Below are 20,776 nucleotides of genomic sequence, written 5' to 3'. Positions count from 1 at the left end.
AATTTTCGACACGTGTTCCTTTGGATTCTGACTATATCGAAAGATTCGCTTCCAATCAATAAATATGAGAATAAAGGATCTCAACAAAAACAGGAGAGCACTTTACGTTTTTGCGGCAATATCATCAATCATGTCTACATCAACAACTCCAATTGTCGCATTTTTTATCGACCCTCTCGACTCCGCCACAAAACTACAAAATGCTAATTGAGCCTCACATTCAATTGCTGAATTGTTCAAGCGAAACCACATCTGTGCCCGATGATTAACCATCACCTCACATTTGTGTTTTAATGGATGTTTCTCAAACACCTTATTGAGGTGATTGAATTAAAAATACTTTTTTAAGACCGGATACACATCTAACGGTTGATTTTCGGCCTTCGAGTGAAGCACTTCGTTTGACGTGTTACGTACAACTAAAGTAGTCGCTGCACTACCATCTCTTCTCTGCCATTCCAAAGCGTGATTGGTCTAAGTAAGAGCAATTCCATTTTGGGATAAGTCTCTCGCTTTGGATTTGTCAAGGTAAAATGCTCGTTACCGGACGGGCACACCATCACGGTATGAATACTCGGCCCGATTGCTATATAAACACACGCACACACACACTAAGACAGGGGAGACAGAAGTAAGCCTCCATCAGGGTTGTTGGTGTTTTTTGGTCTCCAAAGTCTTTGTCTGGTCATGTGATAAGGGTCGAGATACTCTTAAGATAAGAGAGACGAGCGAAAAAAAGAAGCCGTACCTCCGCTGAACCAATCATAATACATACCCCAGAACCTCTTCGGCATCCATGTCGAGGGTGGAAAAAACTACCCAAAAACAAAGAGGAAGACAGAACTCCCCCTTGGAGGACACCTCCTCTAGCTTCAGACGTTATGTTTATCCATGCCATTTTGCTATGGTCCACTACAACTCTGACATTCCCCGCAATTTGAGTCACAACCGTGGATTTTTCTATTCCTACCGAAGTTGCTGGTGGTTGTTTGGATGGTTATCCTACTAAGATTTCGTAAATTTAGTGTGTAAGTCGACTTTGTGATGGACAGGTCAACTCACTTGTCAGCTCACCTATTGTCTAGTTAATGTGAAGGAGAAGCGACGCCCGTGGAATCGTTTTGTTTGTTTGATCGGTCATGTTGCTCCTACTAAAGGAGTCAGATTTCAACATTTTTGCCTACCATTTAACTAGAGCGGCCAGAGGTGGGCAATCTGTCGTCGAACGGAAGAAAACTGAAGAAGTATGGCACATTTCCTTTTTTGTTATTTCGTTTGTAGATTTGCTTCGCAAAGTGCATTTTGACGGGATGTTTTTAGTAAAACGAATTTAATAGTAGTTTGGTCGGTTTTAACGAATGAAAGAATGAATTTAGACCAAAATAGTCCGTTGGTGACGAACAAGGTATAGCGTTAACGGCAAGATGTCCACCTATGAATAAAATCTACTTCCGCAAGGTGCACAGCTGACGGGAAGTTGGAGGGTATTAATTGGCGTACGGATTACGAATCTAGATTGAGTTCTAAGTATTAGACAAAATGTCACCACGGTCTGTGAAGATCTCTAGATTAATCGGATCATCTGACAAATGTTTGACGTTTTACAGTACTCCGTAACACTCCTTCCAATCACACCTCTTGCCTCGACGACATTATCCCAACACTGTAATGGTATAGGGTTATATTGGCCACAAGTGGGTACCTAATCAGCTCTTGTGTCTTCTTCTGAATTTCCCAGAAACGTCACACAAATTTAATCCCTTCCATAGTTTTTGGAATTACCTGCTTTCCCAGCGCTAATTGTTGGTTGCTCCTTCACCATGGCACACTGCACAGAGCTCTCCCTCGTCGATTCATAAATCGGCCTTCGTTGAGTACTAAATTATTGAAAGCTGATCTAGAGCATGTCGTGAGTCTTAAATTAGATTAAATAGCTCTCTATCAAATCTTGTGTTACCAGATATCGGTTCTTCCACGTCTTTTCTCCGAGAGCTAGAGACCGAAAAAAAAGAACTTGAAGGGGGATCTATGCATTATTTCATCCATAATTGATGTGTAATAAAGAAGGAATCATAAAGCCATTTCCATAGCCTCATTATGTCGATACTCCTTAGTGGCAAAGCAACAAATAGAGTAGGAGGCAGAGGACCCTACTCTCTTGACTGACTAAGTAGTTGTTCAAACAAAAAGCAGAGTGAAAGATCCCTCTAGTACCTAATACCATAGGCAACACCTGTTATTTGATATCCTGATACTAAAAGATATGTCACTTTGTTTGGCAAAGCTCTGATAACAGATTAGCTGGATGGATTATTCTATTAATGAAGCTTCATCGTAGTCCCACCTCATGGAAGGGGGCAACTCCAAGTTCAACTGTACTGTAAATGCCTAGCTTGGCAATACATGTTGGATAGTAACCAACCTCTATTGTGAGATTGGAAATAGCTCCTGGGCAACGACTTTGATCACTTTTTTTCTACTTTTGGGGTTGAATTGAACGCCAGTCCAGCTGAGCGAGCGACTCAAGAGAGAGAATATAGGCAATTGACTGGGAATACGAGAGCAAAATGACTTGATAACACGCAAAATTTGGTCTCTCTCACTCCCCTGGTCGAGCAAATCTCCATTTCCTAAATTGGTAGTTCGTCCAGGGCAATTTGATGGCAATGCAATGATACAAACGCTGATCCAAATTTGTTCACTAAATCGTACCTCCTTTTTCCTTTCTTGGGTGTGTTTCTCGTGAATTCTCGTCAAAGGTCAGGCAGCGAAGTCACCTTTTCTGGGATTTCACAACTCGCGAACGGGTCTCACTCACTCGGTTTTGATTTGCACTCAAATTTGATTTTCGTTGAACAAACAAAGATCAACTTTTGGGGGGGTCTTCCTAGCCCCACACACGTCTTAGCTTGAGTTCCTTGAGCTCCCATTCTTTCGTCACTTGGCGGCGGCGCTCTCGCCACCTTCGCCCTTCAGCGTCCGGCTTGCCGCCACTGAAGAGCCATCCCGCTCCAAGCAGCCATCTGGGCGAAATGAGTTAGAGCGCGAGGGAGCGACAAGGACTGGCGAGCAAGAGATGAGGAGGACGAGGCGAGCGAGAGAGCGGACGGAGGCGGGGTCACCGGGGAAAGGAAAAAAGCCAAACCAAGACCGAGGAGTGCTCTAGTCGAGTAGGGAGTTGTTGTTGGTTCTCTCAAGAGGTTCGTCACCAAATAAGCAATTAATGAACAAAAACCTGACGCACTAAACCGACTGGAGGGAGGGAGGTATGAAGGGACTGACTACCACGCTCTGTGTACCCAAAGTGGACGGCAGATTTTATCACGAAATTTAAAACTTGATTCTCATCTTCATCAACTCGAGCGAGGAGTGCTATCGCTGCTATTGCTGCTATTGCTGCCACTGCTTGTGGCTTTGGCTGCACAATTCCAATGAGTGAATGGACCGAAGGTGGCCATGATATGGCAACCAAATGGATGGATAGACGGTTGGATGGGCCTGGCTGAGTAAGGTGCGAGAAGCACTAAACTCGTCTCGGAGGGTGCCGATGCTGATTGTTGTGATGGCCCGATTGGCCGCCAGACTCTTAATTGACACTGGAAAGGTACCTTTAATTGATTAGAATGCCCTGGCTAGCTCCGTGGCCAAGATAATTGAGAGAGGTTTGTTTTACTTTCCACTTATCTGATTCGGTCTTACTCCATTTGGAACGAAACGCTCGTCGTCTCCCTATCACAAACAATAAAGGCGTTTCAATTAAATAGATGTCATAAATCAGGACTTGAGAAACACATTAACCGATCTCGAAAAGAGTCTTGACGAGCTATCGGTCGCCTAAGTAATCTCATTAAAGTGATTGACGGAATGCGGTATTCGTCATTAAAACCCGGAGAAGTATAGCTATTCTTTCATGACGAAGGCCAAATTTGCAGGGAAACACAAATTTCTAACCCCAACTTTGGGGGAGTCCTTAGGAGTCAGTTAAAAGAACATTAAATAGCGTGTAGTACTACATACTAGCAAGCTCTCAACATGATTATGGTGAACGGAGTGAGTCCATTCGCCCTTGAGTGCATGGGTGGATATTGCTTGCCATTTGCCAAATTCCCCCTGTTCTGCACAATCTTACTCATTCTGCAGTTGGACTGACTAAGCTTCTTTAAGTGGTTATGAGTGGTGGTACTTCAAGATAGAGCTCTTCATAAAGACAGAGTGTAGTACCAACATGGTCCGTTTCAAGCTCTTCTCACTTGAGTCGTGTATCAAATAACCGTCGATTTTTTCCTGGACTTTGAGAACGCCACATTTGGCGCGCCATGTGAGTGCGTTGATGAAACTGAGGCTGATGGTGCAAGCATTCGTTAACGATCCTGCCAATTTCAGGACCAGAGGCGAATGAGGTAAAAATTTGTAGAATAAACAAGATAAGCATCTCTCTGGTAGATCTCGGTCGTTTTATGACGGACCAAAGAGGCAGGCTGGAGGGGCGGTCCAATGTAAATGGAAAATTGAAATGAACGAGCGATTGGGCAATTAAAAATTTGGCCAGAATCCAAAAATGGCAACATCATTTTCTCGGGGGCTGTCTTTTTTTGCGGAGCTTTATCAGTCTCTGGTCGGATTTGAATTCAAACATTGTCAAATGTTTAGCAATTCATTTCGGAATATGGTGCTGGAATCACAATTGGCGCCAATCAAGAGACGGGAGCTTAACAAGTGGGTTGAGTGCTGGCTGGCTGGCTTCATTCGGAGCCTTCTCTAGTGGTGGCTTGGATGGTTGGTCATGCTTATTCATCGGTCGGGCTCAAGAGCCATTTGCGGTGGAAAATCAGGCCATTTTCCATTCTTGGCGTTTGTTCTCCAATGGTTGGCTCGCTTGTTCACTTGTTCGCTCGTCAAAGAGTGAGCTAGTAAGCTAGCCAGACGTCCTCTTTGAAAGCTTTTCTCCTCTTTAAAACACTTAACAAATTGCTCCTATTGTATTTCAATGATCCGAGCTCTTCCACCTTAAATATAGACCTCTTTGTAAGCCTATCTTTCATGGTCACTCAGAGATCTTTCGCCAGGGTGGCTCTTTCCATTTCTCCTCACGGACCAATATTGTCCAACTCACGCAGAACCATAGAGCCCATGGCAACCCTGAATGTACTACTGATTTTTTTTTCTCTCTCCCCGTCGTCTTGAAGCACATCATCTGTTGGAGAAATCTCACATGAGCCAAGGGTTGCTTACCATTGCGTACCATTAGCCACACCAGACGAGCTCCTCATCCTCGGCAGAATGAACCATCCCAGAACTTGTGGTAGGTACTAAAGGAGTGAGTGCGGAGACAAAGTAGGTAGTTGGGGTAGCTTCCTTGTCGCCTTGGATCGGCGGAAGATTTTGTCACGGAAAAAACCACCCCAAGCACCCACTCGTCCCCATCCGAATCTCGGTTGGGCTGTCTGACTACTTGACGGGCATGGAAATTGATTTTCTGGCCTCGCACCGGTACTCCTTCATACGACGAGTATCAATTCGAGAGTCTAATAATCCCTCTCCAATCTTGCTCCTTTTGAGCTCGCCTTGATTTGATGGGATACCTTGATTACATATGCATAAATGGGAACGGCATCATTCTCAAGAATGGATAACAATTCAATCATGATTCATGCTCAATTCGTAGAATAAGATGTCTCAGTAGTGTACGGATGGATAGTTATCACTTATTATGAATATAGGTGCTCCCAGAATTTGAGGAAGTTCATAAAAATTTGGGTCCAATCACTCGACAATTGATCCCTTATCTGTTATGGATATCGTGATAAACTAATCGCCAAGCCAGGGCTCGAAAGGAGCTTATTTTATGACAGCCGGGCGATCGTATTTTTTGTTAGTATTGTCAAGCTACTACGTACATCCATAACGAAGTGAAGAAATTTCTACGAAATTCCACCGGTTTTCTAAGATCCTTCACTTATTCGGTGGATGCTTTGCTCTGCTTTACTCGGTCGGTCGGTCGGTCGGTCGGTCGGTCGGTCGGTCATCCAGGGGAAAAAAATCTTGACAGGGTCGGACCAGCAGGTCGGTTGGTATGCAACTTTTTTTGGTTGATGAGTGCGTATCACTTCCATCCAACAATGTACGTACGTACGTACGTACGTGAGGGAGGAAGAAGGGAGGGGGGAAGGGAGGCAGGGAGGGGCGTTCTCTGCCTCAACGGTGGAAAGAAACCCATCACTTTGCATGGGTGTCAGACGCATGTCAAAAGCACAACTTTTTTGCCACCGTTTTCTCGAAACAGCCAATTTTCTGGACAGTGAAGACCAAGTCGAACCAAACTCCGCCATCCCGATGAGATCGCGAGGGGTTACAAGAGCCAGTAAGTCACACAAAAAGGGCTTTGCTCCATGATAATTGAATAAAAGCTCGATCCTATTTTTGAATTTGCGAACATTCACTCCTACAGCCGTACAGCCGTACAGCCAGCCATATTAATGAATACATGCATGCATGTACATAGCTTTCAGTTCGAGAGGCTCTTAATTGCCCATGGCTCCGTGACTGAAAATGAGTCGGTCCGAGCCGGCCGGTCCTGGCCTCCATCGCCGAGCTTGCCTTAGCCGTCCGATTCTAATACAAGCTGATTAAATTTGTTAAGCGCTCATTTTGCCTCTTAAAATCCATCTTGATTGCTGGCCCAGAGCTCGGGTGTTGGGTCGGACTGTGGTGCTTTAGTATGCATGTCCATAGTGGTACTAGAATGTTGGTTGGTGGTGTGTGCGTGGCTAAGGGGCCATTAGGATTCCACTGGAAGGCAATTGCCAACCAACCCCGTTCATCCTCCTCTTCCTCCTCCTGCTGTTCGTCCTTCTCCTCCTCTGACTAGTCCTCCGGGTCTTGGTTTCCTATGTAGCTGTTGGTGGCGTTGTCGTCGTCCATTCTCATCAAGAGCCCTTTGGTTCCTGGGCTCCAGAGTTCCCAGTGCTTGAAAGCCCCCGACAGGAACCAAGAGAGACAGAGAGACAGAAGCAGGGGAGCAGGGAAGCAGGGAGTTAAGAAGGGAGGGAGGGGGAAAGAGAGAACGAGAGAACGAGAACGAATAATTAAGCGTAAGAAAATATATGAGTTCAAGCCCCTCTCGTCCAATGAGAATGTTTCGAGACGTATAACCTTTTCGTTTCAGCTCGTAATTAGTTATGAGCTGGCGGGGATCATCCAGACTCGTCGTCAAGACTCAGTCCGCTGCTTCCATTATTTACCCTCATACCAGATTGGAATGAAGGAGCCCACATCCACGTTCTACTCTTGAGTTCCAAAGCCATCAGCAGGAAATTCCGCTTCAATTTCCGATCTTGAGTGCCTCATGCTGCTAGCTCCAATGATCTTCATTTAGCCCATTATTCTTTCTTATTGAGTGAGTCGGGTCTGCTGCATCAGGCTCACTCGGACCCCAATAGCTAGAGTACGTACATACAATCTACTAGAGAATGGTATGATGGAAGAACATAAGGATGAATTGCAAAATTGAGTTTGCCTTAATGGCTGTAAAAACAATTTGCGAAGCAGGCAGGCAGGTAAGCACGTTAAGCACGTTAAGCAAGCCAGAAAGTCAGCAATCTGGTAGGCCTCCGCCAACCATCATCGCATTGAGCCCGCTTACCCCACAGTCAATTGGTCGTTAAGCGACTTCAGTTATGAAAGGCACGTCTTCTTTTTGTTCAAAGCAGTCGGTCATGATTTGCTTGCAAACAAGAGGAACCAATAAAATATGGGCCAAAAAGTCGTCGAGCCTAGGACGCAAGTAGCCCCCACATACGTAGGCTGTGCGTTCGTTCACATTCACGTTCGACGACGCTCTCAAAGACTTTGGAGCCGACAACCAACCAAGATAGATCTGCTACAGCAGAGCAACGAAGAGTTAAGCTCTCATAATGGCAGCTTCGAAAATGAGGCCTAATGATCGAAACAAGCTGGAAAGTCACGCCAAAATCGAGCCAAATTCGTCTCGCATCTCCAGGCGTGGCACTCATCTCAATAGACCTCTGGAACAGTATCGATTTCAATCAGCTTGGAAGGAATAAGCACCTAACCAACCAAGATTGAGGTGCTTTATCAAAACTTGTTGGCGACCTTTCAGGTGATTTTCTCTCTCTCAACTTCGAAAGTCGGAAAGTGCATACGAGTCCAATAGGTAGAGTTTCAACTCAATCCGGATATGAGATTACTTTTTGCACCTCCGACTCAGGCCCACCAATTGCATTCGCACCTACGTAGTCCTCCGCGTTAGAGGTCTGGGCTGAGAGCCCTTTGGGAATGAGCGAGGCCGGCACCATGCGAAATGGTGCTTTAATTTGGTACTCGGGAACGACGGTAAATCAAATTTGTACAATTGCTTTTGTTGTTTGTTCTTCTTGGTCTCGGTCTCTGCATTCGTTCAAGTTCTCTGGGCACGTCTTCTCCATCCACCACCAACCATGGCCTTTTTCGCCACGCAGGTTTATGCTGGAAAACTCTCCACGACATAACCATCTCAAGGTGTGTTTCTGCCACAAGAAATGACCACTCTCGGAGTTAAAGTTGACCTATTAATGAAGTCATGAGATCATCTAGCCCAAGTGAGGCTTTCTTTCACCCCGCCAGATGTTGCCACCACCGACAGGCAGACAGAAGTTCCTACGTAGATTTCATTGTCTGCGGCCAAAGTGGATCCAATGTCCCTCTGAGAGAGTCTCTTTTCCTTTGTTGGGTGGTTGTTGTATCATAATGACGCCTGACGGGAGAGCCAGAAATAAACTGCTATTCATCATGCAACAACCATCCGAAGCTCAAGCCAGAGCTGGACGGATTTGCCAGCTCGGGTCCCGTTTCATACATGTCCAATTTGAATCCTACAATTCGACGAGATGAGGAACCTAAATAAATCGCCGTTATGAAACTCGCCTCAAATGCCAGGGGAAGATGTTGTATTATTGGTTGGTGGCTGGTGGCCGTTGAGGCTTGTGGTTGGGAAGAAGGCATGATATTGTTTTTGAAACTAACCCTAATCGAATTGGTTATCCAATCAATTCCGTGATTTCGCTTCGGGTGCACAGTGCCTTACTGCATGCACCAATCACCCGGCATATTTAGATGATTTAAAGTGCTCTTGAGTTCCCCCACCAGAGTAGGGTTTGTTTATAATCATGAGGTCACGCCTGACTCACATTGTTCATTGCATCCATTTTGCCATGCGTTCCTTCTCTCGTGGTGGTGCATACTCGCTTCAAAATATGATACCCTCTTCAATAAAGTGCTCTATCTTATCCATGGCGATTTGGTCCAATATCCGACCGAGCCACAGGAATCATAATATCAATAATAATAATAATAAGACTCGTAATAATCAGACGGAGCCATTGGATTTCACGGCGGATTCTGATCGGTTGTTTGCATGACTTTGGCCACATTCAAGATCTGATTGGATTCACTGGATGACATTTTCCTCCCAAGAACCAGCCCGAGTAGCCATCGTGTTTTCAGACCGAATCAGAATCGCTAAACAAAAGAACAATAAGGGTAAGAATGAGAGGGTATATTGAGCTAGACCTGGAGTTTTGGTCGTTCTCTTCTCGATCCATAAAGTCGTGGGGTCCATCTTCTTTTATGGCCGTGTTGTATGTAGGAGTCGTAGTAGCAGAATGATTGCTTCGAGTCGAATCAAGCCTGTTTAAGGCAGAGCAATTAGCCAAAAAGTCTCAGTAATTAGGGAAACAGCAATGAGATCTTTATGTTAATGAGGCTCTAGACGCGAGATCGTCAGTTTCGTCGTCGTCATCATGGTCGTTGTTCTGTCGACTCTTGGCGGGGATAGAACCACTCGGGGACTTCTCAAGAGATGGAGGAGAAACCTGGTCGACCAAGGCAACCCAGACCTACGTCCTGAGCCTCTAGGGGTCTTTGATAGTCGAGGTAAGCCACCTCTCGTTCTGGCTCTCTTTCTCTCTTTTTCCAACTGATCCACACCACAACGGCATGAATTAATTGTGTTTGTTGCATGACAACTCCGTTTTGTGCCACATTTTGTTTGATTGCTTCCAGGCAGGTAACTACTATTGCTTCTACAGCTTTAACAACGACCCATCAAGTCCTCAGACCCTCGCTAAGATTATTCCCCCCCCCCCGAAAAAAAAATATAGCCAACATCGATTCTCTTTGTTTAAACGGGATTATGCCATTGTCTAAGCATCCCTGAAAGTGACTAATTCCAAATGATGCACACATTTGAGGCTTGCATTCTATTGAAAATAACCGCAAGGCAAAGTTGCGTGTAAAACTAAGTAGATTCTCCTGATTTAGAAAAGATGTTAGATTTTCCACTTGACAAATGGGCACACTCTCCTCCCTTTAAGAATGTTTTCTTTGTATGCAAATCACGCTAGGGCTTGAAACCTATTTGAGATTGGTCAAACTTGAGGCTGCACCAATCTGACCCATAGAGGAATCAAATTCAAGGCATGAATTCCTTATCAACGTGTGTCTTTAAAAACAAACCCTCGGCATAGGCACCGTACATAAGTAGTCGGTAGCATTTTCTTCGAGGAGGTCTGGCCCATTTGAGCACTCACCCTCCCCGAAATGAGTGGGCCAAGAGATCACTCAAGACGAAAGCGAGCCAATGGTAGACCAGTTTGAAATTCAATCATCTTATTTTGATAGAGATCATCAATTTCAAACTCGACGACGACGACGACTTCGAGAACGACGTTACGGAACCGGTCCATCTGATCCTCCTCCTCCACCATCATCATCATCATCATGATCGCAACAACAACAACTAGCACCAAGAAGTCGTCGAGTTTCACAAATGGCCATCGAAGAGAGGAAAAAATCCAGGTCCCTTGAACCCAAGAGGCCCCCCAGGTCTATCAGTCAAATATATGGACTAATGCACTCACTTTAACCACTACCAGATCTGAACGACATTACTCAATGGCTTCAATGGACACTTGCGAGGTCGTCACCCAAAATTAAGATATCGAGGATTGAAACCGCAGACTTCCATGTCCAATTGATTCTGTGGACACATTGCCAATTTTTGCACCGAGAAAACGAGTCATGTTTTCTTTCCCCCGCTTCGCGCGAGTGTGCTCACCTCTGAGTCGAGGAGAAAGGTGGAGTTGATCAGGTATGAAATGTGAGATCCCGGCAGACCACCAACTTGGAAAAGTGCTCTAATATTCATAGGATAACTGTTACATCTCGATCATTATTCGGAAGGTTGATGAATTTGGTTGGGCGATTACTCGGTAGCTCCACCAGGACCAGGAATCCAGTAGCTGCCATGGTTGCTTCTGAAGAGCTCTGGCCGAGTAGTGATTCTGGGGATGGATTTACCACCATGATGGAACGACCTGATGAAGATGCCTCATGAATAATATCCCGATCACAACGAAGGCCATCATTTCTCTGGAGCGAGAGCCTCATTCCATTTATTCGTCTGTCTTGTGGTCGCTTCTCCCAGCTAATTGACTTTTAGACCAACGAGGAGAACGAATCATTCAGCGACGTGATTTGCCAGAATTTTTTTATACTAATGAGGGGGACAAGGATTCTTAAACGCTCAAGACGAGCGAGTGTCTGCCTCTCTCGTAATTGAAATGATTTTCGGGAAACGAGCCCGAGTTACGTGGTTGGTGGAGTCAGAAAGACAGCCAGAGAGCCTCCTGGCCTTTTAATTGCCTCATTTGCTCCCCTAATGTCGAAACCCTGACGATGATAATGAAGAGGAGCCAGAGAGGCTCACTGGGAAAACTGTCATTTCACAATTTCCATTCGATTCAGTCACCCTGAGTGAATGATTGAGTGTTACCGGTTCATGACGGTATACCATGGGGGGCTTTGTACATACTAAAAGTCTGAATTTGAGAAAAGAAAGATGAAGTTAGCGCTTATTTTCAGAAATACTGAATTGGAGCATGCCATTAACAATGATTGTTTTGGCGTTTGTTTAGCATAATTGCTTCAGTTGTTCAGATGGAGAATGGGCCAAGATCAGGCTGACTGACATCAGAAGGTTGGTTGGGGCCAATGAAAGACACAGATGAGGACTAGAAGGAGGAGGCCATTCTGGGGTTTGTGCAAGAGATAATTAGTGCTAAATGATGTCAATAATTGCCCGCTTCTAGCTTCAGGAGTTGGCTCTTGGCTCGAACGGGGGCGAGCTTTTTGGACCAATAACGACGATTTGTAGAACAAGATTTGAACACGGTTGGCTTTCAAAGACAAATGGCCGAAGCACATGAGGGAGGTAATCTACGACCAGGGAGACAAATACTGGAAACAGAACCGTCGAAGACAGCCCTCTAGTACAACAGCTAGTGAGCGAAGAACCAGGAGGAGAGCGAGAGGAGGGGGGATATGCAATTATGCCAAACAAATAATGGTAATGATTGCCAGTTATGATTAATTGCCCTCTTTCCAACTAATCACTTTGATAACAAGTCAATTTTGCCCTTGCCTTTTCCGTCTGCTCCGGCATCCATCTTGTTCAGAGTACCTCCAAGTCGTGGAACCTTGTGACAAAACCGTTGCAGACTGTATTTTATTTTTACCCAATACGATAAAACCACAAATCAGGCGAGATACAAGAAAAGCCATTCCTTGGAACAATTAAGATGAATATTGGGCCAGCATGTTTGTCGGTTCATTTTTTCGGGGAAGATTGTTGTATCTCTGCAACGATCTGTGCAGGGTGGCAATTAAAGGAATTGAGATGCCGTCGGTTTTCATGCTAATTTTGATGAACGATTCCACAAGAGTAAGCCCAGTAACATTATTTCGGAGCCAGCTTTGCAGACAACATGATTATTTTTACAGTCAGTGGTTCAATATCAGACCAGTCTTTAAGGGATCTCGCCATAATTTTACGATTATTTTTATTTTGCTTTGTCCCCTTTTATCCCTGAGAGTCTCTGAATAAACAAGAGCAGTAATGTAAAGTTTTGTACAACAAACATAATGACTATGTTAAAACAATGTTCTGTTCTAAATGACAGTAACCGACACAATGAATTTGACACGGGTCACCAACCGCCAAGTTCACGAAAACGATAGTATCTAACGGTTTGCCATCGCTACCCAAGAGATTATCCATTGCATTGTTTAGCTAACTAAGTGGTCGGTCGTCTGACATATTCTTCAGTCGAGATGTCCATGTTTTTGAGCCAACCAATCTGGCCAACGGCCTTTTAGGATACTAATAGCATTTGCCCCAGCATGAAACTATAACTGAATGGATGTTTTCAAATACCATCTTGAATGGCCTGTCTCCTTAAAACCTATTGGTAGCAAAGGTCAAAGTCAAACAATAAACATTATCTTTAGATTTGAATCTACCTTTAGCATAGAGTTTTGGACTAATTATGTGAGCACAACAGACTCAGCGACCTTAAAGTGAAATGCGGAAAAGTATTGGCTAATTGATAATTTAAAGACCACGGTCAATTCAGTTCAACAAAGTCATTTGGAAAGGAATGACACGGAAAAAAAGTTACACCTCAGGAGGTAGCTGTGTCTCCTGGAGAGCCATATCCGGTGATCCAAGGGGACCTCCATAAATAGCAATACCATCACAAACGAAATTGGAAGGGTGACAAATTGACTTGTTCCAAAACGGAATGAAGAACTGATTTAGAAACGGGGTCATTGCCGAGACAGGGAGGGGATAAATCACTTTGGGACAGAGAGATGAAATTATGCCAAGTCAACTAGTAATATCTGGCAACGCTTTGGACCTCGATCTAGTGGGGTGAGATATGTGGCTGGCCAAATTCCATCATCCTGCAATGACGAGTTCGTTTCTTAGTTGAATAAGGAGGAAAAGGTGGGGGGTGTCTTATTGCTGGTCACACCATGATAACGTGCATAATAGCACCACCTAGTTTTTTTCGGGAGTAGTAGCCTTCATTGTGTGAGTAAAAAGTGTAATTTTCTAATGTCTTCCTTTCATGAAACTGGGCACATTGATAGAGCTGCTACCACAATAAAGGACAGGGATGCCAAACATGTATGAATTTGAATTCCACAACCAACGTATTACACAGGCCATGGGCTAATAATCAAATAATCATTTGGAATTAGATCACATTCTGTCAGTTGGACATTACTTCAGTCTCTGATGGAGGAGGTAATGACTACTTATATGAAAAAGATCCGGCAGCCCTGAGAGAAATAGAGACAAGCTGGCAAATACTGTCGAGAACAAAGACTTAATGTTATTTTGTGGTGATGGTGTTGGTCGGTGTAATAGAGTGGTGAGTTGTAAAAAAGTGAAGAGGACCGAGTAAAAAGAGACAATTTCATGCAAGAATTCCTTCCGCAATGGCTGGCAAAAACCCAGGGAAATTCCAAATTCAATTATGCCCGTCTGCCAGAGACCAAATCGAAAACGAATTTTTCCTTTTTCATCGGCTGGAGGAGCATAATTTAGGCATCGTGTAAATCGTATTGAACTTGTTGTAATACACCAGGGCTAATTTGACAATTAATGTCATACGTCTTTACAAGTGTCTGGGAAGTGATTACAAGTCGCGCAGAGCAATTAATAAGCCACAAAGCTTCATTAAGGCCACAACTGATGGATTTGAGGTCTTCTCATGTCATTATGATTGCCGGGTTGGCTTTACAGAGACGCTTACGTATGTACGTCCTACTCTGTGGGCCAATGAGAACGAGCAAATGAAATTATCCAAGCCTTCTTCGTTTAAAAAACGATACTTGGCGAAGAATTCAGCTCGTTATTGTGTTCCAGTTCTAGCCACGGTGAACTAATGAAGACGGCAATTGTAATTTAATTTCTTTAAGTTAGACATGCATGAGAACCTCTGGTCGAGAAAGACGAGAAAAAAAAAATCCAGTCGCATTCACTACGATTTAGAATAACCGTAATTAAGGGACTGTATACATGGTCGGTACATACACACATACAGTTCACACACTAGGTAGGTAGATAGGTAGGTAGGTAGGTACGATATGAAACGATTTGAAGGAGGCGTGGACAGACGCTTGAACGGACGAATCAGAGGGAATCAGCCCCCGGCAAATGAACGATAATGATAATGATGGTGGCATTGGCATTGGCAGTGGTACAATTCTACCTCGTACTAGCGAGTAATTATCGAGACAATCAATACACGTTTCCTCTCCTGAAGCCGCAAATGAATAATAATTTGTGAAAAAGGAAGCCACTCGAAACTGTAGATTCAATTTCGAATCATTATCCCGTACCACGCATTGCTAGATAGGTAGAGTAAAAAATGCTGCAATTCCAGGTAGTTTTCAAATATGATTCGGAGAGCGGAAAAGCATCGATTCGATTCAAAAGTTATTCTCTGAAACATGTTGTTCTATTTGAACTTGGCGACTTAAAACAAATGAGCCCTGAATGCAACGTGGAATGTGGGCCAAAATAAGTCCATTAATGACTGGATTGTCATCAGCGGTGATTACATATCAATCGAGGAAAAACCAGGACGTAATAATGCTCGTACCAACCAACTCAGTTGGTTGGTATTTTTTGTCAACAACAAATGATCTTTGGTAGGTTTGAAGCTATCTGTGTAGGTGCAGCTAAAAGCTAGCGAAAACCTGCCAGTCAAATACTGTAGATCTGAAACATGGGATGGATGATCACGGGTTTTGAACACGTCCATTTTTGCAGTTATGCACGTACTTTCTAGGAGAATAGCAATTAGGTAAACCATTACGAGGAGAGTGTAATTACTTCCATAGATTGGCTTCTCTTCAAACCCGTTGAGTCAATCCGTGATGAAGTAGCTGATCATGGGTAATTTGCCGAAATCCCTCATTCCCTCATTCCTATTGTTGGACAGTCCATGTCAGAAAGGCATTCGTCCATTCATCGCCGACCAACTCGAGACTCGACTGGCTGATGGTAATGGATCAGAGACTTTCCCAACTCCAGCGCCAATAAGGTAGCCCGTATTAGAGGTGCCTTTATTTAATTCGGCTCGGTTGGTCGATGTTGATGATCCGAACATTTGGTAATCGTTGATCGCTACTCTAGCTTCTTCCATCGTCGCAGCTCTCGTCAGTTTGGACGTGGCTTACATGGATGAGAGGAACAACCTCGTCTGCCAAGGTGGGTGGTGGATGGTGGGTGGTGGATGATGGGAATGACTTGAGCTCCATCCTGATTGGTCGAGCTCAGGCCGGAACCCTAATTCAATTAGTGCTCGAGTACGAGCTCACTCTCTATTGGTTTGCCCGGACCAGTCGTTCGTTCGTTCGTTCGGTCGGTCGTTGGTTGGTTCGTTGGTTCGCTGGTTCGTTAGCCTCTCCCTCAATCAACCTGCTACTACTGCGACTACTACTAGTACTACTGGCTCTCTTCCAAAGCAGCCGTTTGGAATCTCATCATCAAGTGGGAGCTACTATTGTATTGTATGTATGTAGATTTGTTGTCTGGGTAATACAAAGATGAGATGAGATGTCGGGGAGAGAGAGGAGATTTGTGTGTATATCTCGTGTCTCGAGTACATAGAAGATACCGTAGAGGGGTGCAATCTCAGAGACTGGACATCGATCCGGAGACAGATGGCGAAAGTGTGCCTGATCGGAGAAAACAAGGTTGTCCATGATAGACCATGAATTGACTTTGATAAAGCCATTGAGCCACCATAATTTGAGTTCATTGACGAACAAATGAGGCCAATTGTATGGCAGCTCAAGCCATATGGTCGTTTCCGTGCTTAGTTTTCAAATGATGGTAAATTGGCTGGTGCCTCAATTGGTTCGACCTGCCAGAACTCGTTTAACTCTCAAATGATCAATTTCGCCACAAGCAACGAACACTTCAAGGATTGGCGGATAATACCGTGTATGTATGTAAATTAATACTATAGTAAAATATGAATCAGAAGGAACAATTTGTTTCTGGTTCTTACTCTCATTACCAATGACGAGTTTTGTTATGTTGGCCTGATTTGATTCGTGCTTGAACGCTAATGTTGTTGAAACAGGACCAATAAATTATTTCTTGGTCCATTCCATTTATTGCCAAAAAAAGAACCTCTTCCCTGGCTCTCCCTCTTGTTCATGGTTCTCTTTCAGAACCATTTTGTAACGCTTTTGTTTTGCTTAGGCACATTCCACGAGAACATTAAGACCCTTTGCTCTTGGCTCTCAGGAGTGAGAGCTCACTAGAAATACAGGACTTGTCAGAGCAAGAACATTATTTCGGCCAGAGCATGGAACCCTCTTTTTGCGGTGGAACGATCATGGAAAGTCACAAATTGAATTGCTTTTGCAGATGGCTCTCAATGAATGGCCTGAGTAGTGAATGATTACCTGCGAACCGTGGAAAAGTAAAACCAAACCGACTTGGACAGGTTTTGCTTCATTTATGGATATTGTTCCGCGATGTAAGGCGCAGAATTTCCTTGCCACATGCGTATCTTGCGAATTCTGTGTCCCTTTCCTATTCATCTTACCAATTTGAGTGCCCTTTTTGACACAGAAAGGCCAGGAAATGATGAATGGGAGGGAATTTCCTTCAAATTTGCAAACTGAATGACGACCAGCAAAATATCATTAAGTCAAGAAGCTGTGCCGTGGGTTGAAAAATGCGGACACATAGAGGATATTAATTTCGTTTCCACCTGGGAATCCGCACAATTGTCGAGAATAACGTACGACTGTGCCGATGTGTATACTTAATTTATTACCCGGAGAAACGCGATTTATTGTGTAGGATAATCATCATCAGAAACTCATTGTGAAATGATGAAAAGCTAAGTTAATTACCCTTACACTAATTATCCTGGGCCAAAAATGTACTCTCGAATCTACCCACCATTGGCAGTAGCAAGAACTCGTAAAAAAATCAAGTCATCATTTGTTAAAGAAGCTTATTTATTGGCTTTAGCTATTCCCGTCGTGCTTCGTGTGAGCCAAAAAGAAAAGAAAAGGGCGGAATGCTCATTTTATTCGAGTTCCCGCACATCGTGTGTTGGTTTAATTGGTTATGCGCTAAATATAATCGGAAAAGCTGCTCCCCAATTTCATGAAAATTCAAAGAACCGCTCCGCCAGAGGGCATTCTACATCAGCTGATTGATTTCTTAAGTAACTCAAGCATTGTCGGACGCTTCAAACATGGACATGACTCATAAGACTCGAGTTTTGAGGTCTTAAATCAAATATTTTTTGGTCGAACATTCTTATTCAATTCTCAACAAATGTCTATAAGAAACAGTTTTAACAACGAAAAGACTGGAGAATCTCTATTCTTTGTCAAAACATTCAAATTTTACTCTGTTTCATTTTTTTTCTTCTCTTTTGCGAGACATCGTGCAAACCCTTATTGGTTCAGAAAGGCTCATAGCCTTTGGTTCAGCCGCCAAAAGACTCGTGAGACTTGAATCAACATTTTAGGACCCGTTTACAGCCCTTGCCCCTGGCCCAAATCTGACCCTTTTCTTTAGTCTCTGACGGCTGGATGATAAACCTCCTAGCCTCTTATACACGGTAATGCTAACAGAACTAAGTAACGATGTTATGGTTCTGTGGAAAATGGACGAGTATTTAACACGGAATCTGCTCCTTTCGTCACCACTGAGGCCAAAATAAGCCAGGAAGAAGAGGCTCAATGGCCACCAGAGCACAAATAGACACGCCAATGGGCTGAGGCTTGAAATTGAATCTCAAAGCCAATACCATTAGTTGCAAGACTTATGGAGGACTCGCAAGCAACGCTCTTGGACTCCATTTAGAATTCAAGCCTACATCAACGAACATTTGACGTGTGCGTTTTGCGTACCACGTTATGGAATATGGAGGTTTATTTTATTTAACGGACCGGTCATGGATATATGTACAGTATGTGAATGAGTTAAGTCAGTGTAACCATTACGGCATGTCTCCATGAAATTGCTCACGACCACTTGAAGTGAATTACTCGGGCACGTAGGACCAATAACTACTTCCTACTAAAGCAATTGAAGAGCTAAGGAGCCTAGAACAACCATCACTCCTACTACCACTGAACAATCTGGTACCGGTACATGTGTAATGCTCGTACAAAAAAGTGGCTCGGTCTCGCCATGAGTTGATAGTTAAGTACATTTTTTCTTTCTTTCTCATTGCCCCTCTATTAGATTAGACGAAAGTGTTCTACGTGACCATTAGAAATGTCCACAGAAAACGCGACAACGAAATTTGGTATGGAGGGATTGGCCTGAAGAAAAGCCACGGCAGCTTGAACATCGGGATGAAAGAGGCCAGCATAATGAAGGTTTGAGAAAGTTTTGGGCCAAGTAAAAATCCTCTGCGTCTTAATGAGCTTGTCATCTTGGAATGTGGCTCAAAATCCCATGTCAATGCTGGTAGATTGTTTATGAATTTGCATAATTAATTCCTTACGACGACGATGGACCTCCTCCACTGGCAGCTCGCCAACCATCTTGACATGTTTTTATTAGACGCTCGGAGCATAAATTTCACAAATAGTCTATTTCATTACTCGATCTCGACAGGGAGAGAGAGAGAGAGAGAGAGAGAGAGAGAGGCAGGCCAGTTTTCGGGGATTGGGCTGATCGCGTTGGATGTGGAGGAAGAATTTCCATGCACATTTGGTCAGTGGCCCATTCTTCCATTGGAGGATATGAGCTGAGTGAACTTTTGTCAGTCAGTCCCTTGATTTGAGCTGAGAACGTGTGCAATCGGTGGAGAATGGGCTGTAAATCCAGAATGCCCCACATCTAATTCTCCCACTATCGATAAATAACGTCTTGTTAGCCAAGGCGTGGCTTTTAATTTCGGAATTTGCCATTAACGAAATACTTCCAAGCCACAGTGCAACATCGGCCAAGATGATGAATTTTCTTTAAAGGCAACGAAGTGGTTCGATTTCGGTCACACTTTTAAAAATATGCGCCGTTGACACTTGTCATTATTGTTCAAAGAGATATAGTCAAGTTTGTAAAGTAAATCGTGGATCAGATATTATATGAATTTGAAGCTAAATAAGATATAACACTCCTTTATCTCGAACTACCGGGGATCCTATTGCCAGTAGCGGTAAGGATGTCTGCAAAAAGCCTAAAAGATTTCTTATGCGAGATGGAGCCAATTTTTAGGTTGATTTGCTAATATTTGAAGGTAAATGTAAAACTCTGATGCAAAGTGCTTGAAATGGCAGTAGGTTAATATTTTCAAGCCCGCGTCTCATTTGGACATAAAGAGCCATTTGTGGTCAAACAGAGCACGTTTTTGCACTTTATCGATTCAACAGCTGGCTCATTTATTTGGAATTATCACAATGTACCCTCAAAATCTCGCAAAAAATCAGTTTTTTCAACGTTTGGACGGCCCTGTACCCATTTTGGCCTATCTGCAGTTCAATTCACAATTTCGTGCTTCTATTGCATTTTCAGCTCGATATCGGTCTGTGGCGTTGGGATTGGCTTCCAGAGATCTACAGTACCTGGCCCCGATACGAAACCAACTGAACTTGTTAGTTTCCTCGAGTTTATTAATAAGTGGGCGGGTCAACTCCTGCATGGAATCATGAGAATGGGCTGCAAAGAGGCGAGATACAAATCCCCTTTAGCATACATGTTCATTCGTGATGGGCTGGCGCTAAAGCTCCGTCCATGATTATTGTGGGGATTCGGTCAAATGGGGTTCAATTGATTAGCCAGCTAACTTCAAACATGTGAATGGCTTCGTCGAGTACAAACGAAACCAATGCAGTATGTAAATTCAGACCAATTGGACCTGGCTCTATAGACGGACAT

General features: G+C 43.8%; 1 protein-coding gene and 1 long non-coding RNA gene across 3 annotated transcripts in view; one reads left to right on the top strand and one right to left on the bottom strand.

Moving 5' to 3' along the window:
- The window catches only part of LOC131879491 (uncharacterized), a 30,286-nt gene extending 16,116 nt beyond the window's left edge, over positions 1–14,170 (top strand). The window contains exons 2-3 of the long non-coding RNA XR_009373161.1: positions 10,678–11,146; positions 11,239–14,170. This is a non-coding gene — a long non-coding RNA (uncharacterized LOC131879491). The remainder of the gene's footprint in view (positions 1–10,677; positions 11,147–11,238) is intronic.
- LOC131879490 (homeobox protein aristaless-like) overlaps positions 1–20,776 on the bottom strand; it is a 39,335-nt gene that overhangs the window by 16,355 nt on the left and 2,204 nt on the right. Inside the window, exon 1 of one of the 2 annotated variants that reach the window (XM_059225835.1) lies at positions 1,783–1,876. The exons of the other annotated variant lie outside the window; for it this stretch is intronic. Within the exon in view, the coding sequence (XP_059081818.1) occupies positions 1,783–1,822 (40 nt within the window). The 5' untranslated portion in view covers positions 1,823–1,876. Of the gene's footprint in view, positions 1–1,782; positions 1,877–20,776 lie in introns of those variants that run through there. 2 annotated transcript variants of the gene reach the window in all.

Source organism: Tigriopus californicus, chromosome 4 (assembly GCF_007210705.1).
Source record: "Tigriopus californicus strain San Diego chromosome 4, Tcal_SD_v2.1, whole genome shotgun sequence".
NCBI lineage: Eukaryota > Metazoa > Arthropoda > Copepoda > Harpacticoida > Harpacticidae > Tigriopus > Tigriopus californicus.
Note: the sequence above shows the minus strand (reverse complement) of the source record. Positions and strands in the feature narration are given on the sequence as shown.